This window comes from Babylonia areolata, chromosome 2, assembly GCF_041734735.1.
Source record: "Babylonia areolata isolate BAREFJ2019XMU chromosome 2, ASM4173473v1, whole genome shotgun sequence".
NCBI classification, from domain to species: domain Eukaryota; kingdom Metazoa; phylum Mollusca; class Gastropoda; order Neogastropoda; family Buccinidae; genus Babylonia; species Babylonia areolata.
Genome location: NC_134877.1, coordinates 13320696 through 13348283, shown reverse-complemented (window position 1 = coordinate 13348283; position 27588 = coordinate 13320696). Strand labels below are relative to the sequence as shown.

The following is a 27588-nucleotide window of genomic DNA, read 5'->3' as shown; positions in this document are numbered from 1 at the left end:
AACACACACACACACACACACACACACACACACACACACACACACACACACGTGTGTACGGGGGAGTATCGACACGGGGGAGTATTGACACAGGGGAGTATGGACACGAGGAGTATCGACACGCTCCCGCGGTACTCTCCAGGGGTCATAATGGCAGATTCGCAAGTCAAGTAACTGTCGCTTTTGTCATTCCTACAAGTCCATTGATAACTTTACAGTATACTTCTCCTCTTTCCATTGCAAGTTATAACAACACAGCGGACGCATTCATTTCAGCTGACTTATTTTGTATTTAGTTTTACATGTAAGTCCGTGCTTTGAGAGACCCACCACCCAGGGAAGTAACTCTTACGATCACATTGTCGGATTCTTTTTGACTTATGTTCTTCTCGTATCCAAGCAACACTGAGAACTATTTTTTTTATTTTACATTCTGATCAACTCAAAATATATATACTCATTTTCACAAAGCCTGCGTGCTTAATAAACTAAAACTGGTGGTGTTGATTCAGATATATGCTGAATTATAGCTAGAATTTCATATCTTTGTGTGGACTACTTTTGAGAAGTCAGTCCGCGTTTGGGAAGGCGTCAAAATGGCAGCGATGGAAATGGATTGAACGTACATGTATAACTTGAACGCAGATGTGAAGTGTAGAACTTAACTGCCAGCATGCCGACTTTAACAGAAGGCAGCAGGGCCGGCAGTGGCCCGCTGGCCATGAGTGTTAGTCTGGACGACATGGAGGAAGGGAGACGCTCGCCGACAAATTTGTTGATTGACACAATGGAACTTGTGGAACCACGGAAACCGATGCATGTTCCAAATCATCTGCTTGAGACAAGTCAGTCAGTTTATTGAAATTCGTTTTGAAATATTATATATATATATACATGTGTGTGTGTGTGTGTGTGTGTGTGTGTGTGTGTGTGTGTGTGTGTGTGTGTGTGTTTACTAAGTAGAATAGATAACAAATAAACAATGACAATGATAATAACAATAATAAGAATAAAATCGAATAAAAACAAGAGATGACAGCTATTGCTTAACTGTAATTGCAAATCAATGAATCAAAGTAAATTTATGAAAATGTGCTGAATTTTATTTTGTGAACAGTTCCAGTTGATAAGTTAGAATTGGCTGAGCAGGAATGAAGATAATTGTTGTTACTTTTGTCAGCAGTTTATTGATATTATTGACCTTCTGCACGACACATGAAGAGACAAACGAAGTTATTAATTATGATCTCTGATGACAAGATTAATGGACTTCCAGTCAAGTCCGGGCTATTTATGTTTTCTTCAGCTTGCTATAGCAGTGTGTCCTGAACTTCCACATATTGTTCCTGAACACTTCTTTATTTCTCATTCAACATTGAGCAACGAAACAAACCAGTGCCCAAGACTATAGAATCAATGTATTCAATATCAAACTGATTCAAATCTGTTAACAAGCTCATACATATGATGTGCATAAACTCATGTTTATACACTAACTTAAATAAGTATTATTGAAATGGACAATTCTTGAAAATAAATCACTTCATTACCAATGTGCAAGTCTTCCCCTCCTTTCCTCCAAGCATACCATCATAATTATTGACTGCAGTACCCATGCAGAGACACTTGCATACATACACATGTATGCACACTGGAATGCATGAATTGTTTTCATCACAACTTAGCACATCTTCGTTGTTTTTTGTGTTGTAATTTGATTATTTTTAATGCGTGCATTTAAAAAAAAAAAAAAAATCACAGGCTAACACTAAACAGCAAAACTTTTTTTTCTGATAAAATCCATTAATGGACTCTGGCAGTCATGATAGCCTAGTAATATTAATAATCAATTAACAGGATTCATATGAATATTGTCCAACTCCAAGGTTAATGCTGCTTTTTAAGAAATTTAAATGCCAACATTTGTCTCTTCTTCTTCTTCTTTTGTGTGTGTGTGTGTGTGTGTTTCTTTTTTTTTCTTTCTTTTTTTCTTTTTCCTTTTTTTTTTTTTTTTAAACAATGCAACAGTTATAGCAACATTGAAGACTATCAACATATACATTAAGCTGAAAAAATTACCTCCTGGCTGTTTAGCAAAAAAAATAAATAAAAATTTTTTAAAATACCAATTGAATACAGTCTAGAAAATATGTTACAGCTCACTATCAAAAACCACTTTGTTCTGAAAAAAAGATCAAAGGGAGGATTTTCCTAAACTAATAGCTCATCATTAAATATGATAATCTGGGTAATGTTCACAATGCATTTCATTGATTTATATGCAAATACATTATCCAGATAACATCCATGTAAAAGCTTAGGCCATCATTCTTTTTTTCTTTTCTTTTTTAATGCTGTGTTGAAATCTGATTGTTTCCTAAATTTCTTGTCTGTAGTATGGTTACTTCTTTTTTGTTATACAAAATTATTCTGTGATTTCAGAAACATTCACCAAGATTGGTCAGAACTGTATGGTTCATGTGAAGCCAGAGGTCATCCACTTTGATGGCTTTGAAGTGAATGAAAAACATGTGAAGAAACTGGTCATTCTGAATGCATCATCAGATGTTCTGAGAATGCATCTGATTCCTCCACAGTCCAAGTATTTCAGTATCAAGTATAAGAAAGGGGTAAGAAGAAAGGTTGTGAATGACCGTGTGTGTGTGTGTGTGTGTGTGTGTGTACATCAGTTAATATTATTATTATTATTAATTCAGGTGATTGCTAAACTGTCAGTACAACAATACATTAACATGACAATGAATGGTTTCAGTCAGTCAGTGCACATGTGTGTGCTTTCATGTGAAAGCAAGATTACGTTAAGAGGGAAGAGGAAGACAGAGACGCAAGGTGACCTTTTTTCCTGAAAGTATGTGTGCGTGTTCATGTTTTAATTCAGTGGACTGTTTGACTTTGAGTGTGTGGTTATTTACCTTTGTGTAAGCTGCTAAGAATCATTGAGTACAGATCAGTTGATGTTGTGTGTCATTGTCATGCAACTGTTTGTTTATAGTTTACTGTTCAGCATTGAAAACATCCATTTCCATTCAGTTCTGGTATTACGTGCATTTTATTCCTTCATTTATCAGGATCGCATGGTTCCTGGCTTGACATTGGAGTGCACTGTGGAGTTCCAGCCTGATGAGTGGCGCTACTACTATGACTGCATCAGGATCAACTGTCCTGTAAGCCTTCTTCACTTCTACTCTTTTATGATTCATAACCACAGTTGACTTAAAAAAAAAAAAAAAGATACATTGATTACCACACTTACAGACTTCAAGTATAGTTTCCATTTTAATGTATGTACGAATTAGTGCTTTTTACATCTTCTTCTTCTTCTTTGTTTGTGGGCTGCAACTCACACATTCACTTGTATGTACACAAGTGGGTTTTATATGTATGACTGTTTTTACCCCGCCATGTAGGTAGCCATACTCCATTTTTGGGGTTGTGCATGCTGGGTATGTTCTTGTTTCCATAACCCACTGAACGCTGACATGGATTACATGATATTTAACGTGCGTATTTGATCTTCTGCTTGCTCATACACATGAAGGGGGTTCAGGCACTAGCAGGTCTGCACATATGTTCATCGGGGAGATTGGAAAAATCTCCACCCTTTACCCACCAGGTGCCGTTACCCGGGACCCTGAGATTGAAAGTCCAACACTTTAAACACTCGGCTGTTGCACCCGTCTTCTTATAACATCAAAATCAGCACTGTGTTAACCAGTTCCCCCCAGACATTTGAAACAGGTTATCTGTACAAATTAAAAACTTCTTCTGCGTTTGTGGGCTGCAACTCCCACGTTCACTCGTATATACACAAGTGGGCTTTTACGTGTATGACCGTTTTTACCCTGCCATGTAGCATCCATACTTCGCTTTCAGGGGTAAATTAAAAACAAAATCTTATAGACCCAGTCATTATGAAGAAGTTGCGGACAAAAAGTAGAAAACATACACATGTATGCACATGCACATGTATGCACACACACGCACATGCAGTCATACAAGACACATATTATATATATATGTGTGTGTGTTTGTGTCTACATAAATGCATATATGGATAGAGAGAGACAGAGACAGACACACACACACACATACAGAGATACACATACATATACAAATACATACATAAACATACGCCTGTATTCTTATTTTTCTTATTTGTAGCTCTTCTATTATCCAGAACTGCAGGAAAGAATTCTGCACATAGCATGACACACACATGTATACATATGTGTATTTATAAATGCGTCATTGATATGAGCATGCATGGCAGTCATGTGTGTGTATACCATCAGACTGTATCATAATTATTTTTTTATTAGCATATATCAAAAAAAACAAAAAAACTCTGAGTGGTTAAACGTTAAGTGTCAGACTCCGAGGGTCACTGGTTCAAATCCTAGTTGTAGTGCCTGTGCAAACCAGTTGGTCAAAAGGGTTGAGATTTTTCTCATCTCCCAAGTCAATAGACTTGTGCAGACCTGTTAGTGCATGAACCCTCTGTATGTGTATAGTTAAGCAAAAGATTAAATACACACATCAAATATCCTGTATTCTATGTTAGATTTCAATGGGCTATGGAATCAAGAACATGCACACCCCTGAAAATAGGAACTGGCTTCCTACATGGTTACGTAAAAATGATCAAACACATATAAGCCCATTTTTTTTATGCAAGTGAATGTGGGAATTGAAGCCTACAAACACAGAAGAAGGAGAAGACCAGCGTATGATAGAAATGAAAAGTGAGACAAGCAAGCAGCATGTGTTGTGTGACCTATTGTGCAGTGGTTCTGTTTCAGGGCGATGAGAACCTGATCATCCCCATCCATGGCTATCCCATCATGTCCACCAAACAGTTCCCCCGCAACTTCAGCTTCCCTGTCACCGCTGTCGGCAAATCGTCAGTTATTGTGCAGTGCTTGGGTCATGTTGAATGTGTCTGTCTGTGCGTGGATGTGTGCATGCGAGTGTGCATATGTGTGTGTGTGTGTGTGTGATTTGTTTTGTGTGCTTGCATGCTGGCACATGTGTGTATATGTGTTGGTGTATGTATGTGTGTGCTTGCATGTCTGTGTGTGTGTTTGATTTGTTATGGGTGCTTCCATACATGCACATGTGTGTGTGTATGTGTGTTTGTGTGGATGTCAATAAGTGTGTGTGTGGCGTGTGTGTGTATGGTCTGTGTGTGTGGTGTGTGTGTGTCTTCATGTATTCATGTGTGACATTATGTATGCATATGTGTCTATGTGTGTGTGTGTTTGTTTTGTGTGTATGTGTGAGTGATTGTGTGTGCTTGTTCACATTCCTTTTCTTTTTGATGAGTCAGTTTGATAAAAAATAATTATTTTCATATGGTGTGCGTGTGGTTTCAGCTCCAGTCAGGTGTTCCCTTTGCGCTGCATGGCCCCTGTAGACTTTGAGTTTGAGCTGATCTACGTGCAGCCCCACCCTGCCTTTATGATCCACCCAATGTCAGGTGTGTGTGTGTGTGTGTGTGTGTGTGTGTGTGTGTGTGTGTGTGTGTGCATGTGTGTGCACATGCGTGTGTGTATCTTCACATGTGCAATTGTGTGTGTGTGTGTGTGTATGTGTGTGTGTGTGTGTGTGCATGTGTGTGCACATGCGTGTGTGTATCTTCACATGTGCAATTGTGTGTGTGTGTGTGTGTGTGTGTGTGTGTGTGTGTGTGAGTGTGTGTGTGTGCACGTGTGTGTGTGTGTGTGTGTGCACATGCATATGTGTGTGGGTGTGGGTGTGTGTGCATGTGTGTGTGTGTATGTGTACATGTGTGTGAATGTGTGTGTGTGTGTGAATATGTGTGGACATGTTGTGTTAAAAGCCTGTCTGTGTCTACAAACAATAGTGAACAGTTCATGAAACAAAAACCACATCCCCAATCTGTGCTGAACAGGAATCGTGCCTGCCAACAGCGAAGTGGAGGTGACAGTGACCTTTGCCCCCTTTGAGTTCCAGACGGCATCAATGGTGGTTCAGCTGAACATCTCCCAGTTCAATGCCAAACCCATCATCTGCAAGTTCATCGGCACCTCCAAACCTGGCCTGCTCAAGTCAGTTCAGAGGCTGCTGTTGCCTCATGTTTGCTGTATGATGTAGAGGATTTCCATTGGTGACGTGTGTACATTATATTGATCTGTGTGTGTGTGTGTGTCTACTGGCCTGTCTGTGTGTATGTGCATGGGTGTGGCTGTTTTTCATGTACTTGCATGTGCATTCTCCAACACCATCCTTGTTAGCTTGCTTTGGATTCATGACGAATGAGAGAGGGAGAGTTGAGGGGGGGAGGGGGAGGGGGGGGGGGTGAGAAAGAGTGGTCATGAATGATTCATGTAATTTGTAACTTTTTCTTTCATTTAAAGCGCCCTGAGCTCTTAGAAAGGGTGCTTTACAAATGTACATTATTACTGTATTATTATTATCATTAAAATGCTTGTGTGCATTTGTGTGCATTCATGTCTTTATCTCTGTGTGTATGGGGATTCAAATAAAACCATGTTGCTCATAGCCCATCCGACTGCAAAGAGGTCATCTCAGGGCGGTGTATGGTGGAAGGTATCCCTCAGTATTTTAAGAGCAGTGTTATGACAGTTAATGCCATTACATAAAAGAAAAAGGTAGCTGTTCTTGGATATGACATACCACAGTGACATTGATAATAACTTGGAACTTTATGTTTGCACTTTGAGATCACCCCCCAAAACATTGCTGTGATGAATCACATGACTGCGTAAACTGTATACTCACTTCATGTGTCAGAATGGGCAGATTTGAGCTTTTTGTTGAAAAACAGAAAGATTGTTGTGCCACAAATTGTTGTCTTCAGAAAAGCCACAAGCATCAAATCTGAGGAGTAAACATGGGTGTTCTGCGACAGTAGGAAACCAGGCTTCTAACACATCTTTCACACACCAGGTTTCTGCTTTGAACCCAGAGCTCAGTGCTGGTCTGATTGGTGTGGGGAGTTGTTTGCTGTGGATCAGTCTGCTGTTTTACACAACTGCTGGAAAGCTTGAAGTACCCATCAAGGGTGCATCAGTCGGTTATGATGTACAACTGATAGATATATTTCTTATTAAATAGTTGTTGATATGTTTAAGCCTGTGTGTTGTGTGGGTGGGTGTTTCTGCGTGCAAATTTTAAAACAAATAACAATATATGTATGTGTGTGTGTATATATATATATTGGTGTATTGTATGTGTGTGTGTGTTGTTGGTACACAGAGAAAAAACACTGAATCAGCTGAGCCTGGACGACCCAGAGGTGTTGGATCCTCGCTGTGTGTCTCCCCTGGACAGGGCGCGACACAATCGCAAGCTGAAGATCAAAGTGAAGAAGATGCCCCAACCCCCGTCCGCTGTGAGTACCCTGCAGTCACAGAACATGTTACATGGGACGGCATGTCAGTGATAACAGCTCGGTATTACCCTTCCCTTCAGTACCTCGTAAGGCAGTGGGCCCTCAAAAAACCAGGTTGGGGTTGGGGGTGGTGGGAAATCAACTTCATATCACTCTTGCTTTCTCTTGTTTTCTTTCTTTCTGCATTTGTGGGCTGCCACTCCCACATTCAGCTGCAGCTCCTGTATTCACTTGCATGTACAGGTTGGCAGATGTTTTTACTCTGCTGTTAATGCAGATGTATGTGTGTGTATGGTATCTATGCTGTTTCATGTTTTCATGCCAAGTCTGTTCCACAGACAGTCATACATGCCTTTTGCTTTTTTTTATGAAAGCCATTTACCAACTAGATAGATATAATGATTTTATTTCATCTGATAACAACACCTTGTGTTCCTTCAGAAAAGCATTGAATACAAAGGGATACAGTTTCCCACCACCATAGAATCACCGTGGGCTGTGGGTCAAGTTCTCAATCAAGAACCAGGCAAACTGAAAGTCAAAGACCTGAGAGACAGTGAGTGAAGAGGAGATTTCCTTCCTATGTTTGTCATCACTGGGTGATGTGTGTTTGAGTTGTTTGTGTGGGTAGGTGTGTGTATGTGTGTGTGTGTGTGTGTGTGTGTGTGTGTGTGTGTGTGTGTGTGTGCTTGCATGCTGAGGGAGAGGGGGTGGAAGAGAGAGAGAGAGACAAGACAAGACAAAATCTTTATTATAGAGGGTAATAGGTAAGCAAGTAACATGCTTTTTTACACCCAGCCCTCACCCTAAAGAGGGAATAAAACTAAAGAAGCGAAAATGAGCAAAAAGAAGAAAAAAATCAAAACACAATCAAAATACATAAGTATTTTCCCATTATTCCAACATTCCCTTTGGAAGATTTGGATGAGGTATATGCAACTTATGTGCATGTCTTATGTTATTTACTGGGAAGTTATTTATGATTGAAGGAGGTGCGTAGCTGCTTACTATTTTGTGCATAAATACAGCCTTATTATATTCTAGTTTTAGCTCTAGTGGGAGGATATCAAGTGACCTATAATCGTTAGGAGTTAATGAACATGACTTTAATAAAACTAATTTCAAGGCACGTTTATATAATCTAACAAGAGGTTTTAGAGTATTTGCGCTAGCAGAATCCCACAACGTAGAAGCATAATCTATTATTGACTGTATGTGAGCATTAAAGAATTGTTTTCGGGCATGTGTATTTAGAAAGTGTTTTATGTTTGATAACTGGAATACTTTTTGAGACATTCTTTTACATAAGTAAGTAATATGTTCAGACCATGATAAATCATTATTGATAACTGTACCTAGAACTTTGTGTGATTTGACTTCTTCAATCTTAAAATTGGAAATGAAAATATTGAATAAATTTGTTGGCATTATCTGGCATTTCTGTCGAGTTGTTACAGACATGCATTTAGTTTTTTTAGCACTGAAAGACATATGGTTATGTTCTGTCCACCTAACTAGTCTGTTCACACTGTCTTGTAAGTTGGATGTCAGAACTTTAATACATGTATGGTCGGAATGGATGGAGTTGTCATCGGCAAACAATTCACAATCAGATTTGATATCAAGAGGTAAATCATTAATGTATAAGGAGAAAAGAAGGGGGCCAAGAATCAGTCCTTGTGGTACATCATACCTTATTTCTTGAAAAGTTGATTTGGAAGACTTAATGCAAACCAGTTGTTGTCTATCTGATAAGAATTAAGAAATAAATTGTAAAGTATTCTTAGCTAAGCCATAACAAGCAAGTTTCTTAAGGAGAAGAGAGTGATTTGTTACGTCAAAGGCTATAGCAAAATCAGCAGAGACAACACCTGTAAATTTACTATTATTTATATTTAAGAGCCATTTATCTATCATTTGTGTCAGAGCAGTATGAGAGAGAGAGAGAGAGAGAGAGAGAGAGAGAGATGGACTCAGAAAGAGTTCTATATTTGTTTTTTATGCTTCATTGTGAGTTTACTGTTCTCTTATTTTATTTGAGGCAGGATGGTAGGAAACCAGAAATGGAATTCTGATTTTTTCTTCCTGTCTTTAATTTTTTTTTAGAACAGTGTTTCCCTTGATTGCATTTGATTATTCACAGTTGCTCTGATCACATTCATGAAGAAAATGAATAAACCAGATAGTTAAAGAATGAAAGAAACGTAGATTAATACATGAATGAACATCCAAATATTCAACGTAAAAAGAAATGCTGTTATTTATTATTCATACATACATGGTTTGTGTGATGTTTCAGCTGTGCTGGGTAAACAAGAGACAACAGAGACATCCACTCGTCAAATGAAGGTATGTTGTCAGTGTTTTTGTGCTATCATTCACACAGAACATACACAGACACTGGTTGTTGTGTTTTGCAACCGTTGACACAGAACATACACAGAGACAGTGTCGGGTTTTTTTTGCAGCCATTCACACAGAACATACGCAGACACAGTGGGTTTTTTTGCAACCCTTCACACAGAACATACACAGGCACAATGTTTTTGTGCTATCATTCACACAGAACATACACAGACACAGTTAAGTTTCTTTTAGTTATATTCTCTAAATTCTGAACTTGAATGAATAATGAAGATGGAAGTAATCTATTCTAGAATCTGGGAGAGGTGTTGCTAGCATAACAGGGATGACTTGTGGCACAAAGGCAGTGACTAATAAAAGAAGGGTTTCATCATTGAAAGGTCAGAATGCACCTGGTAGACTTGGAAGGTAGTTCTGGAACTACATAGGCACATGAAAAGATTACATTTTTATAACAGAATGATACTTTTTTTTTATAGCTGTATTTGTACCCAGTCATTACAGTCAGCACCAGATACAAGACAGTTCTGGTGTTGTGAGTGGAAGGAGATAAGTGTTACATATCTGTGCACAGTAGTAGGCTTATATGCATGGTACAGTTTGCTTATAGTTTGTTTCCTGACTTGCTTAGTCTGTTTTAGTCCGCACACATGATAACCAGCTTGACCACTTTATCACAGGAATCCTTTAGTTTTGAGCAGAAAATGAAAATATGCAGTTGATTACCATCAATTGGATGGAATGGTAAGGAGGAACTTGGTGTTGTCATTTTGCGAGCTCTGTGCAATGTTTTTGTGTCTTAAAATTGTCATTTTATTGTTCAAATGCATGTTTTACACATCAATTTTTACACTGTATGGCAAAATTGTGCATGCTTTACATGGAAAAGCATGATTTAAATCGAATTACAACATTGCAGGAAGCTAGGTTCGACCATGCGGTGCGACAGAACGTGTATGAAGAACGACAGAACCAGCTGCGTTGGCAGGTGAAGGTCGGAGACGAGCAGATCTCCAACAAACAACGCAGCCTCATTCTGGACGCCCGAGACCAGGCCTACGCCTATTACAAGGTCATTGGTCTACATTCGGCTTTTCTCTTCTTTTTTTCTTTCTTTTTTCAAGTTTGTTGTTTGCTTTGTATCTTAAGTCATATGTAATTACATTTGATTCAGTTGTAATGTTTTTATCAACCTTATGTATAACTACAGGGTTGTGCCTTATGTAGAACAAAATTGTATTTTTGAACAAGAACAGCAGCGATAGTACATATGGAATAACATTAGCTTTTTTAAAGAAAATAACAGCTTTTTAAAAGAAAATAACAGAAGATTTTTTAGATTTGTAAATAAAGGGATTAAACTGGATTTGAAGAGTCCAAGAATGAATCTAGCCTGTGCCAGAAAAGAAATTATACACAAGCTGTATTTTTAAGAAAATGTACATTTTTAAGAAAAACTATAGAAAAGGTTGATTGTGACATATAAAAGAGTGAGTTAGCGTGCACATACATTCATGTACAAAAATACACACATCACACACAAATATACAGTTACACATATACATATACGCTCTCACACATAATATATGCAGTACAACCAGCTGCCTTTGCTTTACACTGGCTGTTTTGAGTTCTGAGGGAGATTTCATCATGATGTTGCAGTTCAAGAAACGAGAGGACCCTGTACCTGAAGACGAATATGGACGACACAAAACAAAAGTTTCATTTCGACGCACCATCAGAGACTTCACCAAGGTTAGTTATCTTCTTCTTACTTTTTTTTTTTTTTTTAATAAAATTGACTTTTGGAAAATAGTTCCTTAGACTGTGCTTCATGGACACTGATTTGCTGATGATGAGTTTTTTCAGTTAGTGTTTGTGTTTTGGAGGGTTCCAAGAGTATGCAAGTGCTCCACATATCTGGGAATGTATGTAGATATGTCCAGTGCTTTGGTATGGATGTTGTCTGCAACACGTCCAAATGAAGGCATTTGTGAATGATGGTTGATTTCATATTTACTGTAGTTTTGGCCTGTAAAGTGTTGTGCTGCATGAGAGCAACACTTTGAAAAAGGAAAAGAAAAAGGAAATAAATGTTTTAAGGTGTGGTATTTGTATGTGTGTGTGAGTGTGTGTGCGTACATGTGTGTTCAAGTATGTTATGTTCCAGTTGGGTGTACTTTGGTAACCCTGGTGCTCTGTGTATGACACAGCTTGGCGAAGAGGGGATGATGTTTGACCCCTACATGAATGACATCTGGGCGGTCAGGAATGCAGCACTGGACCGATTCATCCAGGCAGTCCGTAAGGTCAGACTTGACCACTGGTCTTTCTGCACAGCCTCTCAAACCATTCTCACTACTCAACTAGTGTCCAGTTTACACACTCCCTTTATCTGCTTTCACTTGTATTTTGTTTGGTTTTGTTTGTTATGCTGTTGTTGATTTTTTGGTAGTTTGTTTTTTTTTTTGTTTTTTTTGTTTTGTTGACTCACTTGTGTGTATGCTATTCACAGGACCTTAATTTCTTTACATCATTCAAAAGAACTAGCACCCTGACTGTGACACAAGTTCCAATGGATTGGGGGATGAAAAGCATTCCAGTCTTTGTGTGATTTGAAAACTGAGGCCAGATGCTTTCTATTGTGTCCACTAGTACCTCTCTGCTTTAGGCATAACTGTGGCTCTGTGTATCAGTGTGGTGTGTGTGTGTGTGTGTGTGTGTGTGTGTGTGTGTGTGTGTGTGTGAATGTGTGTGTGTGTGCATGTGCACATGTGTTTGTGTGTACATGTGCATGTCTGTGTGTGTGTGTCTTTCTCTCTCTCTCTCTGTTCAATTATTTGCTTGTTTTCTTCATCTTCCTATAATCAAAACAGCCATTTGTTGTCAGTCATCTTTCACAATATAGTTTTCTGCACCAGTTTTTGTCTGTGCCTGCAGCTAACAGTCCAGTATCGTCAGATAATATCTGTGACTTGTGTGCTTTGAATTTTCAGGTGATCATCCGCTCCAGAGCAGACGTAAAGGTGAAATCACTGTCTGCCTTTGTCATCAACTGGGGCCAGAGACAGCCAACAGGTAAACTGAATGCTTCTTCTTCTTTTATTATTCTCCCTCAACTCTGTGAAGAGTCATTGGGGTGGTGCACAGAAGAACTGTTCACCAGATTCCTCCAGGTCTGTTGGTTGTTTATCAAAGCCTGGGTCTCTGCATATTCATTGTTAATTGAGGCTTCAACCAATCCAGTATGGTACCAATATTCTTTTCCTTCATGATGCGGCATGTCTTGGGCAAGTCATATCTGGCAGAGCCCATCCCTCTTCAGATCAAATTTTCTTGTTGGGTTTACTCCCCACATGCGGCAGGTGGCACTGAGCTACATGGTTACCAGTAGCAGAGCAGAACTTCTGACCTGACCTGAAAAATGAATGCAGAACACAGGAAAGGAAACCACCAGGGAGCAGCAGAGGGGAACCAGAAAGTACTGCATCAAAAGCAAGCAGACACAACCAACAGTAACCATATTTTTCTGTTCACTTTTCATTTTTCTCTGGCTCCATGACTAAACAACTGTTGTTTCCACTTGGCAGTGTATGTAATAAGTGGCGTCCTGCATATGCTGAGTCAGAACAGAAATTACTGAACACTACTGTCTTACTTCTTCAACACTGCCTGATGCCTGCCAACTCACTTTACTTATATGAGATACAGAGAAGGGGTGTGGGAAGGAGAGAGAAAGAGAGGGAGAGAAAGAGAGAGAATGGTCATGAGTGGGTCATGAAATATGTAATTTTTTCTTTTCGTGTAAAACGTCCTTAGAAATGGATGCGTACAAATGTGCATTATTGTTATTAATATTATTAATATTATTACTGAAGTGACTCAGCAGTGCAGAGTCTCCTCTGATAGGTAACTTCATAGTGACCTGACTCAGATCACATGGACAGCTGGTGTTGGGACTGTGACAGAACAAACCTGGATGGAGATGTGTTTGGATAAATCATGACAAGCAGCATGGGGGAGATGTCATGAGAAGACCTAAAGATGAGAGAGCAAAACAAACCAAACAAGCAAACCATACAAAGGAACGTTAGTTAAAGGTCCAGGGTCCCATAGCATTTTATGGCCATCTGACCAGTGAATTCATATCCACTGTGTCTAGAGCTCAGCCTCAGTCCTCTCCTTTGACTATGTTAACCTGCCCATTAACACCTGGACTTAGTGAGGAGAAATCAGAGTGAAGTGCCTTTCTCAAGGATACAACACCATGCTGAAATGGAGCCTCCAAACTGATCACTGGTGAACCTTGGATCAAAAAGTCCTAATCAGACCTGACAGGAATGTACAAAATTGTTTTTTGTCCTTATTGGGCTGGAGGTTGTTTTTGTTGTATTCCCCACAGCAGGTGGCTTTTTTTTTTCTTTTTCTTTTTTTTTTCTTTTTTTGCCAGGATTTCTTGATGGCCAGTTTCTGTTTATGCACATGTTAGTTTGTCATTACGTTTGTTACTTGTGATGCCAGAGGAGGAAGAGGACGGAGAGGAGCCCAACACAGGTCGTGGGGGTGACCAGGATCAACACAAACCAGAGCAGCATTTTAACATCACTGCTTCACGCATCCAGAGGTCACGCTTCCCTACCTACGTCCCTCCCAACGTCAAAGATGATATGGTCAGTGGTGCATGGTTATCTGCCTGTGTGAGGGGCTGCCAGTGTATGGAGGGGTTTTGTAGGCACCTTCGTGTGGGAGTGGGGCCTGGGGGGGTGAGTGTCTACCTGAACAGACTGGATAGAACAATATAAATATTAGTCTTAAAAATTGAGATAACTTTAATGCGGTGTGGTGTTGTGGTTATTGAGTGCCATAGGGTGACAGTGTTCCAGTGTGGTGTTGTGTTTATTGGGTGCCCCAGGATGTCAGTGTTACAGTGTGGTGTGTTTATTGGGTGCCCTGGGTTGTCAGTGTTACACTGTGGTGTTGTGTTTATTGGGTGCCCTGGGGTGTCATTGTTACACTGTGGTGTTTTGTTTATTGAGTGCCTTAGAGGTGTCAGTGCTACAGTGTGGTATTGTGTTTATTGAGTGCCCTATAGTGTCAATGTTACATTGTGGTATTGTGTTTATTGAGCACTCTCAGTGCTCTCAGTGTTACAGTGTATCGTTTTGTTTATTGAGTGCATGAGGGAGTCAGTGTTACAGTGTGTTGTTTTGTTTATTGAGTGCATGAAGGAGTCAGTGTTACAGTGTGTTGTTTTGTTTATTGAGTGCATGAAGGAGTCAGTGTTACAGTGTGTTGTTTTGTTTATTGAGTGCATGAAGGAGTCAGTGTTACAGTGTGTTGTTTTGTTTATTGAGTGCATGAAGGAGTCAGTGTTACAGTGTGTTCTTTTGTTTATTGAGTGCATGAAGGAGTCAGTGTTACAGTGTGTTGTTTTGTTTATTGAGTACATGAGGGAGTCAGTTTTACAGTGTGTTGTTTTGTTTATTGAGTGCATGAAGGAGTCAGTGTTACAGTGTGTTGTTTTGTTTATTGAGTGCATGAAGGAGTCAGTGTTACAGTGTGTTGTTTTGTTTATTGAGTGCATGAGGGAGTCAGTGTTACAGTGTGTTGTTTTGTTTATTGAGTACATGAGGGAGTCAGTGTTACAGTGTGTTGTTTTGTTTATTGAGTACATGAGGGAGTCAGTGTTACAGTGTATCATTTTGTTTATTGAGTGCATGAAGGAGTCAGTGTTACAGTGTATCATTTTGTTTATTGAGTGCATGAAGGAGTCAGTGTTACAGTGTGTTGTTTATTGAGTGCATGAGGGAGTCAGTGTTACAGTGTGTTGTTTTGTTTATTGAGTGCATGAAGGAGTCAGTGTTACAGTGTGTTGTTTTGTTTATTGAGTGCATGAGGGAGTCAGTGTTACAGTGTGTTGTTTTGTTTATTGAGTGCATGAAGGAGTCAGTGTTACAGTGTGTTGTTTTGTTTATTGAGTGCATGAAGGAGTCAGTGTTACAGTGTGTTGTTTTGTTTATTGAGTGCATGAAGGAGTCAGTGTTACAGTGTGTTGTTTTGTTTATTGAGTGCATGAAGGAGTCAGTGTTACAGTGTGTTGTTTTGTTTATTGAGTGCATGAAGGAGTCAGTGTTACAGTGTGTTGTTTTGTTTATTGAGTGCATGAGGGAGTCAGTGTTACAGTGTGTTGTTTTGTTTATTGAGTGCATGAGGGAGTCAGTGTTACAGTGTGTTGTTTTGTTTATTGAGTGCATGAAGGAGTCAGTGTTACAGTGTGTTGTTTTGTTTATTGAGTGCATGAGGGAGTCAGTGTTACAGTGTGTTGTTTTGTTTATTGAGTGCATGAAGGAGTCAGTGTTACAGTGTGTTGTTTTGTTTATTGAGTGCATGAGGGAGTCAGTGTTACAGTGTGTTGTTTTGTTTATTGAGTGCATGAGGGAGTCAGTATTAAAGTGTGTTGTTGTTTTGAAAGGCAGCGGACGCTCTGGGCGAAGTGGAATTGGTGCCCACTCATGTGGTCGTCAAGGAGAAAGTGCCTTTCTTCAACCTGAAGGTAATCATGGGCATTGTCTTTGTTGAGTCTAGTTCTTTTCAGCTGGTATGACATGAACATGGCTGGAGCCACAGCACTCATTGTGGGAATGAGACTTCATGGGTGGGAGTATTTATGTATTGTTCAGATTTCTGTATTGCTTTTTGTTTGATTTTTTTTAATCCCTTTATTTTGTTTTGTTTTAGTATTAAGGCATTTCTATTTTACTTTGTTTTGATATTACAGCATTAACTTTGTTTATGGGGTTCATAGACCCTGGAGGCATAATTTTCAGTATTGTGAAAATCAGTTGCTTCCACCCATGAGACACAGTGAAAGAAATACTGGAGATAGAATAACAATTATTTTTAGAAATCACGATCCATCACATATTGGCAGGTTTCTCTGACAGAGATAGAATAACAGTTATTTTTAGAAATCACGATCCATCACATATTGGCAGGTTTCTCTGACAGAGATAGAATAACAGTTATTTTTGGAAATCATGATCCATCACATATTGGCAGGTTTCTCTGACAGAGATAGAATAACAATTATTTTTAGAAATCATGATCCATCACATATTGGCAGGTTTCTCTGACAGAGATAGAATAACAATTATTTTTAGAAATCACGATCCATCACATATTGGCAGGTTTCTCTGACAGAGATAGAATAACAATTATTTTTAGAAATCATGATCCATTACATATTGGCAGGTTTCTCTGACAGAGATAGAATAACAATTATTTTTAGAAATCACGATCCATCACATATTGGCAGGTTTCTCTGACAGAGATAGAATAACAATTATTTTTAGAAATCATGATCCATCACATATTGGCAGGTTTCTCTGTCTCCTTGCCTGCTGCTGTGTACGATACTTAATCTTTTGTGTAGATATATGCACATTCTCTTTTCATTTTGAATTGCTGCTTTATCAAAAAATACTGCTGTGTTGCAAGTTTGTGAAAAATCATTTTGAGTGTATTTACTCTGTAAAATTTATTTATTTTGACACAAGATACAGGAGAACTTTATTATCTCTAAAAGAGGAATTGTTAACATGTTTGTTGACAAAAAAGTGACATATGTATTATCTCCACACAACAACACAAAGCCCAACCATGCTCCCATAAAGGTTTCTTCACTTTATTTATTAAATGTTGTTGTTTTTTTAATCAAACTCCAATTCTGTTGTCATTGCAAGGTGCCCCAGATGTACCGACTGAATAGCTTCAGCCCCCACAGTATCCATAATGCCTCATGTGGCTACGTGCCCCCACGCCTGGTCAAGCCACTGCGCACAGGGGCACCGGACGAGGTCATCATCCTGCCTCAGACCCCCAGGTCAGCCTCGGTGCGGGCCAGCGTGACTGGTGAGGCAGGCATCACTGAGGGCAACCAGACAGTGGCAGAAGCATTTGGGGAGGAGAAGGAGAAGGAGAGTCCCCGGGAGGTGGTGCAGTCTCCTGTCATCAGCACCCTGAAGCCTCCGGAGGCTCTGTTCAAACCCATCGACTACCCGCCCCTGCACATCATTGTCAGTCTTTGTTTATGTGTGTGTGTGTGTGTGTGTGCATGTGTGTGTTCCTTTGTGTTTGTGTGTGTGTACATGTGTGTGTGTGTGCATGCTTGCAAGCGAGTGTGTGTATTTGTGCATGCGTGCATATGTGTGCATGTGTGTGTGCATATGTTCACATATGTGTGCACATGAATGTGCGTATATGTGTGTGCGAACACTTGAGTTTGCATGCATGTACATATTTGTGTGTGATGTGTCCCAATTCAAAAGAAGTCTTCAAAGAAGCTGGTCTTTGGTCAGGAATCTGATTATATAATCACCAGTACTTCCATTTCACAGCACTGGTAGTAGACATATTCTTATTCATATTCTTCGTTCGTAGGCTGCAACTTCCACGTTCACTCATATGTACACAAGTGAGCTTTTACGTATATGACCGCTTTTACCCTGCCCTGAACGCAGCCAAACTCCGTTTTCAGGGGTATGGTAGTAGACACAAGACATCCTGCACAGCTGTGAGTTTCACAAAGATGTTCTATCACACAGGCTGGTGATGACTGTAGGTTTCCAACACGTCAGGGTAATCCCCCTATGCACCCTGTCCCAGAGCACACCTTCAGCCTGACGCTGATAACTTTGACTGTTGCAGAACCCGGCGCCAGGTCTGCAAGTGTTCCAGGCGCCCATGCCCTATGCAGAGGTGGACTCAGAGTTCCACCTGTGTCCTCTGCCCCGCTACTTCCGCCAGGACTATGAGACCAACCCTCATGCCTCCACACAGCGCAAGTACCTGGACAGAGAGGTGAGGGGATGCACAGGAGAGCTTACTGCTGGGAAAAGTGGGTGCAGGAATCAAATGCACATTGGTCAGAGCGTGTGTGGGAGGGTGTTTGTGGGGAGGTGGGGGGGTGGTTGCATGTGTGCATACTAGAACTTATGCACATAAGTGTGTGTTTTTGTGTGTACGTGTGTGTGTGCAAGTGCACATTTGTGAAATGGGCACAATATTTGCTCATTTCATGAAATGGGCAATTTCACAGATTGGGTGTAAAGTGTGTGTATGTGTGTGTGCATGTGTGTGTGTGTGTGTGTGTGTGTGTGTGTGTGCATACTGGAATTTTTGTACTTGAGTGTTTGTGTGTAGATTTATACATATAGGGTTGTTGCATAGTAAGTGCTGTTACACTTGTGTGTGTGGTTGCATGTGTACACATGAGAACGTTTGTACTTAAGTATGTATTTGTGAACAGATTTAACCTGTCTAGGTGTTTGCTTTATGAGTGCTGTTACATGTGTGTGTATGTGTATGTTTTCATGTGTGCATCTGTGTGTGTGTGTATGTGTGTGTGTGCATATGTGTGTGTGTGTGTGTGTGTGTGTGTGTGTATGTGTGTTGTGTGCAGGACACGATCCGTGGCATGATGAGCTGGAAGAAGTTTCCCTCCCAGGGTCTGACCTCACTGGCCAACATCCCCACCCTCACCAATGTCTGGGTGCCCAGGTGGTCAGTACCCACAGAAACAACCACCCACCTTCCTTTCTGCACACTTCTCAGACTAATGTGCTAATCTGCAGGATGAACTTCTGCATTTCCTTGTTTGCATGTTTGTTATTTGGCTGTTGAGTTGTTATTGTTGATTTTTGTGGTTGTTTTTTTTCCTCAAGATTACTTTGATTATGAATCTTTTTCTTTACATAAACTTGTGGACATCAGTTTCACAGATAATAACTGTGGTGCAGAGTACTGTCAGAAAGTGTACTTTTTTTTCCCTTGTCTCTGATCTACTGACATGTAAGGAATGAGATGTCAAGGGGGAGGGTGTCTGTGCTGGCTTTCATGGTGGTTTGTTTGTGAAAGAGAATATTGCCTTTATGACAAAGCTGCTGGGATAGAAAAAGAAAAGAAAAAAACGAAATGTAGTTTATAACACTGCTCCATACTATCATCCCCCTCCCCCCTGCCTCCTTTTTATCATTTTATTTTATATACCTGGTCTGTTTGGTAAAAAAGAAATCTGGTTTATTATACTGCTCCATACTATAATGCCTCTCCCCCCTGCCTCCTTTTTATTATTATATTTCATACACCTGGTCTGTTTGGTATTTATCAAAGAGATCATCTTCTTCCTCTTCTTTTTCTTCTCCCTTTTCTCTGTGAAGAGTCAGTGGGGCACCACACAGAAGAACTGTTCACCAGATTCCTTCAGGTCTATCCGTTGTGTGTCAAGCCTGGGTCTTTGCCAGTGGTTTTCCTGTAATGTCTGCCATGTTGTCAGTCCATCTTTTTTGAGAGATTCTAAAGTAAGACAAATAGTGTGATGATGTGAAGTGTATAACTGTGATTGTTTTCATTGTTGTCCAAGTGGAGTGATGGCCTAGAGTTAACGCGAGAATCTGAGCACGCTGGTTCGAATCACGGCTCAGCCGCCGATATTTCCTCCCCCACCACTAGACCTTGAGTGGTGGTCTGGACGCTAGACGATAAACCAAAGTCCCGTGTGCAGCATGCACTTAGCGCAAGTAAAAGAACCCATGGCAACAAAAGGGTTGTTCCTGGCAAAATTCTGTAGAAAAATCCACTTCGATAGGAAAAACAAATAAACTGCACGCAGGAAAAAATACAAAAAAATGGGTGGCACTGAAGTGTAGCGATGCGCTCTCCCTGGGGAGAGCAGTCCAAATTTCACACAGTGAAATCTTTTGTGACAAAAAGAGTAATACAAATACAAATAGTGTGACTGTCTGTAGTGCATTACTGTGATTGCTTTCACTGTTGTTGTTCTGACCTGATATGTTGTGGCCAGGACACACATGTTCACTGTTGTTCTGTGATGTGTATGATGTGTTGTGGCCTGTAGACATGGTCTGTTTCAGGGATGACAACTTCAGCACAGAGCTGCTACCAACCACTGTGCCTCACCTGTTTGATGGACTGCCTGCTGACGATGCCGACAATTTGGTGGAGGAGTGAGTAATGGCCCCATGAAAGACGATAACTAAATATGCAGATGTCATCTAACCATCAGTGAACATTCAACATTTTGACAATTAAACTTAAGAATAAGAATAAGAATGATAGTATTTATATAGCTCTGAATCTTGTGGAGAGACAAATGTAAGCGCTTTCACACCAGTCATTCACACACAGGCATAACTCTAAAAACTGAAAAAAACTGAAGACAAGGAAGAGGCAGGGGAGGGAGGCTATCTTGTGAAGAGGTGGGTTTTAAGGCCAGACTTGAAAGAACTGAGTGTGGAGACCTGACGAAGCAAAAGAGGAAGTTCATTCCAAATGCAAGGTCCAGAGACAGAGAAAGAAGGGCGTCCAACAGTGAAGTGTTTGAATCTGGGTATGCGTAAACAGAGTGGATCCGAAGCCGATCATAGAGAGTGAGATGGAGTTAGAGGTGAAGGCAGCCACAAAGATAGGAAGGGGCAAATATGTGAATACATTTATGACATAGAGTGCTGATCTTATACTTTATTCTGTGTGAGACAGGGAGCCAGTTGAGATGTTGCAAAATAGGAGTGATGTGCTCAGATCTTTTCTTTCTGAGGACAAGTCGGGCAGCAGAGTTTTGTATGCACTGAAGGGACTGAATGGATGAAGCAGGCAAACCAGACAATAGGGAGTTACAGTAGTCAAGGCAAGAGAGAACAAGAGAAATGACAGGTCTAGATGTTGTGTCGGTGGACAGATATTTCCGAATGGAACTGATGCGTTGCATTTGACAGTAGCAGGATTGACATGTCTGACTGATAAATTTTTGCATGGACAGTGTGTTGTCAAGGACAACGCCAAGGTTCCTGACTGAGCTGGAAAGAGGAATGGATGTACTGCCAAGTTTGATTTTGTCAGCTGTGATGGAAGAGAGTTTTTGTTTAGTTCCTGTGATCATTGCTTCGGTCTCGTCAGCGTTCAGTTGTAACTTATTTAGAGTCATCCAGTTTTGAATGTCCAGGAAGCATTCAGATGTTTCTTGCAGGAGCGAGGACAATTTTTCAGGGGTATCACTCTTCTGAAGTTGAGTGTCATCAGCAGATTATGATAGTACTGTTTCTCTTAACTTAAAAGCACTATATAAATACAATGTGATGTTACGTATGACACAGTTATCAGATGATGCCATCAATAAACAGGATTTAAACAAAATAGATGTTGATAATATTTCTTTGGAATAAATTTTATACAAAAATCTTGCAACACAGGACATTCTATAACAAAATGAACTTCATCTTCATTTGACTCCTTGTACAAAGGGCACAGCTCCTGTGAATGATCACATTTTTATAGCGATAACTGTGCATATTGATTTCAGAAATGCCAAATAAAAATTGACAGGTGGGTGTGGCCTGTAGAGATGGAGGGTGTAAAGGTGGGCATGGCCTGTAAAGATGAAAGGTGTAAAGGTGGGTGGGCGTGGCCTGTGTTGATGGACAGGAGCCAGTGGGATGAGGATTCCACAATGGTCAGCCTGACGCCAGACATGGTCAACGCTCAGTTTCGCTCTGATCGACGCTTCCCTGCCTGCTGAGGACAGCAAACCTGCCAGGTGATTTTCACTGCTTCTCTCTCTTTCCATTCTTATTTCCTTCCTTTTTTTTTCTTTTTTTTTTTTTTTTGATTGTTTATTTATTCGTTTCCACACAGTTTGGTCTTTTCCTGCCTAAGAAAACATGCAGGACCAAATTCTTTGCATTTTTTGTGTCTGTGTTTGTGTATCTGTGGTGTCTGAATCTGTGTCTGTTGTTTGTGTGTGCGTCCATGTGTGTCTGATGTGTGTGTGTGTGTAACAGAGACAGAGAGAGCTGTTGTTTTGCTTAACAGTGGCATACCTGCTTTGGGATTTGCTCTGAGAGGCTTGGCCTCTGTTTGAATATTCATGATAGCATTTCCATAGGTGCATTGTGTGTAAGTAAGTATGGAAGAGTGTGCATGATAAAGAAGAGGCATCCAGCCAGCCAGTAATCCTGTTCATCTACTGTGCTAACATTCAGCACTGTGACAGTCACCTGGGTGAGTTCATGAAACAATGCACCCAAGTGATTCAGCTTGCAGGGCTCAGAGTAAATCAGGACCTAGCAAAGACAGCTTGATTTCAGATCACTGGATAGGCGATTGTGGGAGACAGATCAAGACAGAGTGAGCTAGTTGTTGTGTATGGCATCAGCACAGAGTGTCAGTGCATGGTTGGTGTGTGTTACAGTGACAGTTTTCCCCTGGGCAACAAGATGCCAGCCACCAACATCCCTGTGGGGGCCAACGGACCTGTTCCCAGGTCAGTGTTCTCTCTCCCTCACTCTGCCCTGCACCCTTCATGTCTTCTTTTCTCTTGTGCACCTCAAATGCATGGCAGACCCATGAGTTTTTTGTTTGTTTGTTTGTTTTTAAATTATTTATTTATTTATTTAGTAAGTTACTTTTGATGAGAGGAATGGGTGATAATGGAAGGTAGGATCTGACTGCCACAGAGCAGAGCAGAGTTGTGAAAGATTGGGTCTGTGTGTGTGTATGTGTATTTGTGTTGTTTTTTTGTGTGTGTCTGTGTGGATAAGTGTATATTTGTAAGAACATGTATCAGTGAATATCCATGTAATTGTGTACACATGTGAGTGCGGTGTGTGTGGTGTGTCTGTGTGTATGTCTCTGTTGTGCATGCATGTGTGTCTTGTGTGTATCCATGTGTGTGTGTGTGTGTGTGTGTGTGTGTGTTGTCAAGCTGAATTCCATAACTGAGCATACCCATGATGAAGAAGGCTTATCACAGCTTCAGATGATGATCTTGTGGTCACAGGGTACGCTGCTTTCATGCAGCATCTCGGATTGTGCGGTAAATACTTTGGCCAGTAATCTGATCATAGTTTTTACATTGAAATTCACCGACCAGCATGAAGCCAGTGGAGCATGGACTTTTGTTCAAGACTGAAGTATAACACTAGACACAGTATATGGAAATGAAATCTAACATAGACAGTAGACAATATTTTGAAGACTTAACACCATATGCACAGTTTACAGTAACCTAAGCAGTAATAGTAGCAGTATACAAAATTGAAATGTTAACATTGGGTGGTGTATGAAAATAATAGTAGTAGTACACAGAATCGAAATTTCAACATTGGGTGGTGTATGAAAATATTAAGTTGAACAGTCGATGGAGTAGTCTTCCTTTCATCGTGACTGTGCATGTCAGAATATTTTCATGGTCTACACTTGAATTAGTATATGTACATTGGTTTACTTATTTTAATTGTGATCTTAACAGATGGGTACTTTCTTTTATTCTTTAGATTCATTTTAAGAATAGGAGAGAAAGATAAACAGAATAAAGAAATCAGGAGGGAGGGAGCAAAAGTATGTGTAGGTGTGATCAATTTAATGATTTTATTTATTGTTTCCTTTTTATTTTGGTATCTTGTTTCAGATGGTTAATTTGAATTAAAACACTTACTCTGTTCATGTTGTTGTTTTTTAATTTACTCATTCACATGTTTTTCATTGTATAACTTTCTAAGTTAAATTAATAACCTACTTCTTCGTTTTAGAACTAATATTTATTTCATTCACAATCCAATGATTCATCAGTTGTTGCTGTTGTTTTGGGTTTCTTTGTTTTTTATTTCTGGGTGGTTTAATAAATGAAGAGTGATTGTTGTCTTCAGTTAGTGTCTGTAGTGACAGGAAAGCAAGTTTGGGAATGGCAGAATCGATGGAATATCAGTCTGTGAAGAAATGTTGGACAAAGCGACTGGTTGATTTGTTTCTGTGTGCTAGTTTGACACAATTTGCCGTTGCTGAATTGAGGCAACAGTTACATATTGCAGATTTTGGAATGCTATTAAACAGTTCTTCATATGCTTCCTGATACTGTGTGTGAATGGTATCAACAGTATCCCCCATGGCTACCACAGGTATTTTGGTATAGATCCCACATTCTGGAAATTGTATGCTAGAAATTTCCTCTTTTCTGTTGCTTTGTTTCTACCTTTTCTCCCCCCTTTATTATTGTCTGCTTTTTCTGTCTTCGCAGTCCATTCCCCTTTCATTTATCCAGTAAGCCTTCACACCATTTTTCTCTCTTTTCCTCAGTCTATGGTGCACTATCTGTGCTGTTTGGCTTTGGTGGTTAGGTGGGGATATTGTAAACACTGGGATTGACACTCTGTGTGTGTGTGGTGGTTGGGGGGGGATGGGCACTGTGTGTGTGTGTGTGTGTGTAAGTCTTTTCTAGAAGTTGAACATGCATGAAATGCGACAAACTGAAATCCTGTGAGGTCCAAACCGAATACTTCTGTTGTGTGTGCAGGGAGAAGCGAGAGGAGGAGCTGGAGTACTTCATGACCAAGAAGTACAACCGGCTGGGCAGCAAGGTGGAGCAGAGGGTTAGCGCCCTCAACAACATGCTGACCCAGCCCCACCTCAAGCTGCAGTGAGGGGCGGGGGCCTTGTGGGTCTCCACTGTGACACCTTCTGACTGAAACCACTTCTGTCTTTTGTTCACTGACCTGCTCCCATGCAGACTGTGCTGTTACATTGTAAAGACATTCATGTCAACCAGAAAGTTCTGTTATTGTAAGGACACTCATGTCAGCCTGAAATTTCTGTTTGTTGTAAGGATATTCATGTCAGCCTGTTTATATACATCATCTGTCAGGTAAAAAACAAAACAACGGATGGATTGCTACCACACTGTGTGGGATGACTGTAAAGAACACTGTCAACCTGAGGACTGGACGAATTTTTCTTCCTTCAGTGTCAAGTTTTCTGATACCTGATGTACAGTATGGAACACTGAGAGTTTTTCATCAACCTTCATGACATCACTAAAATCAGAAATATTAGCATGATGAGCACAGGAGAGGAGCCAACATATTTTGACCAAAAAAAAAAGTCTGACTCTGATGACAGTGGATGCTACAGCTGTAAACTAGTTTGGGGAAAAGAGGGTGACCATGTGAAGTACCTCAGAGCAGGACTGAGACCAGTGTTGTAAACTGGCATGTTTTGCTGACCGTAGCAGTTGACATATGTGTGTCACAAAACTCCTGTCTTAAGCAGTAACTTTAGACACATGTCATGGGTGAAGTAAAGAAAATCAATAATGGAAGCAGTGTAAAGAATATCATCTGTGATAAAAAAACAAAAAAACAACATAAGATTTGTTTGAAAACATAAGGATGAAAACATATTTTTCATTCTTTTCTTTATTTGATTTATGGTTGCATTTATGAAATTGATTTGAATTATTACAGGTGGTAACTGAAGTAGCTGATCATTTGTTCTCCTCTTTCTGCTTGGAACTCTATATGTTAGGAGAGGTAACAGTGACATCTTTAAAGACACCCTTTTAGGAAAAGCATTGTGAGAAAACCTATTTCCTGCGTAATATGTGCATAGAAAAGTAAACTGTTGACCAACGGAGTCTGTGATAACTGAAGAAAAAAATCTTCTGATTTTATTGTGAAGGTATTTTTGCTCATGTGATGAGTATGTGAGTGTGTGTGTGTGTGTGTGTTTGTGGATGTGCACATTTGTTTGGCATTACTGCTTTCTTCTTTGTAAAAAACAAACAAAAGAAATTATCAGCACTGAACAAAAAACATTTCTCTGTGCCCTTACTGTCATTTCAGTTATTTCTGGTTGTTTGCATTATTATTATTATTACAATCATCATTATCATCATTACTATTGTCATTATTATTATTACTGTTATTCTTATTATTATTATTATTATTGACTTAAAAAATTTTTTTCCCATAAATAATCTTTTGCTTCTGTGAAATGAATGCTTGCCTGAGAGAAAACATTCTGTTGTTTATATTTTATACATAATAATTACACAGAGTTCTGCCTTTATACTTTTTTTTGTTTGTTTGTTTGTTTTGTTTGTTTTTTGTTTGTTTGTTTTTTTTCTGAAGGCCTGACTAAGCGCGTTGGGTTACGCTGCTGGTCAGGCATCTGCTTGGCAGATGTGGTGTAGCGTATATGGATTTGTCCGAACGCAGTGACGCCTCCTTGAGCTACTGATACTGATATACATGACACACATCTTATAGTCTTTAAATATCTTTCAGGTAATGAATTCCGTCCAGTGAACAAGTCTTTACACAGTGTGTGACATACACTTTCCAGAGTTTGTAGAAACTGTTCATGTGAGAAGTCTGATGCAGAATTGTGCCTATTTTGATGAAATATTTATTTATTTACTTTGAAGAGGGTGGACTGGGTTTTGTGGAAACTGGTAAGTAAAAGCAATAACTTTGGTAACAGTTTAGTTTAAAATGTTACAAAAGTCTCATTATTTAATTGTTTCTATGCATTCCATTAAGAATCTAAGGATCTGGTGATACCAAAACTAAATAGTGTACACGGTTTGTTTGTTTTTTTGAGAAATTTTGTTCAGTCAGTGTGGAAATGTTTACCTCCTAGGATATTTTTATGTTCATTGAAGGGATCTGATTTGGGGGGTTGAAAAAATGCCGTTTGCTGTTTTCATTTTGTGATTTTTCAGTATGAAAATAAAGAACTATATTTATGGGGAAAAAAAGTTTTTTTGATTGATGAATGTGATTCTGGCCTTATGCCCGTTTTGACCACCCCCACTTCCCCTCCACCCCACCCGTGCTTTAAGGCAAGACACGGTAGTACAAAAACGTATGAAATAAACTTGAAGGTTATGGCTTTCTGTGACATGGTATGCAAAGATATTGGATTAAACATGTCTAAAAAGGTCATTTTGTGCAATTTATCATGACGGTTTCCATGGATAC

At 39.8% G+C, this 27588-nt stretch overlaps 1 protein-coding gene across 1 annotated transcript; it reads left to right on the top strand.

Moving 5' to 3' along the window:
• The first annotated feature begins 569 nt into the window (after nucleotides 1–569).
• LOC143297959 (cilia- and flagella-associated protein 221-like) lies at nucleotides 570–27365 on the top strand. Its single transcript, XM_076610582.1, is given in 23 exon segments — nucleotides 570–845; nucleotides 2443–2630; nucleotides 3090–3185; nucleotides 4821–4921; nucleotides 5394–5497; nucleotides 5933–6089; nucleotides 7261–7396; nucleotides 7838–7952; nucleotides 9696–9745; nucleotides 10680–10832; nucleotides 11423–11515; nucleotides 11974–12069; nucleotides 12757–12838; nucleotides 14282–14430; nucleotides 16233–16313; nucleotides 17503–17835; nucleotides 18467–18619; nucleotides 19221–19321; nucleotides 20692–20784; nucleotides 22259–22319; nucleotides 22321–22370; nucleotides 23025–23096; nucleotides 25125–27365. Coding segments are annotated over 23 exon segments (2763 nt in total). The 5' UTR covers nucleotides 570–673; the 3' UTR covers nucleotides 25252–27365.
• The last annotated feature ends 223 nt before the right edge of the window (nucleotides 27366–27588 follow it).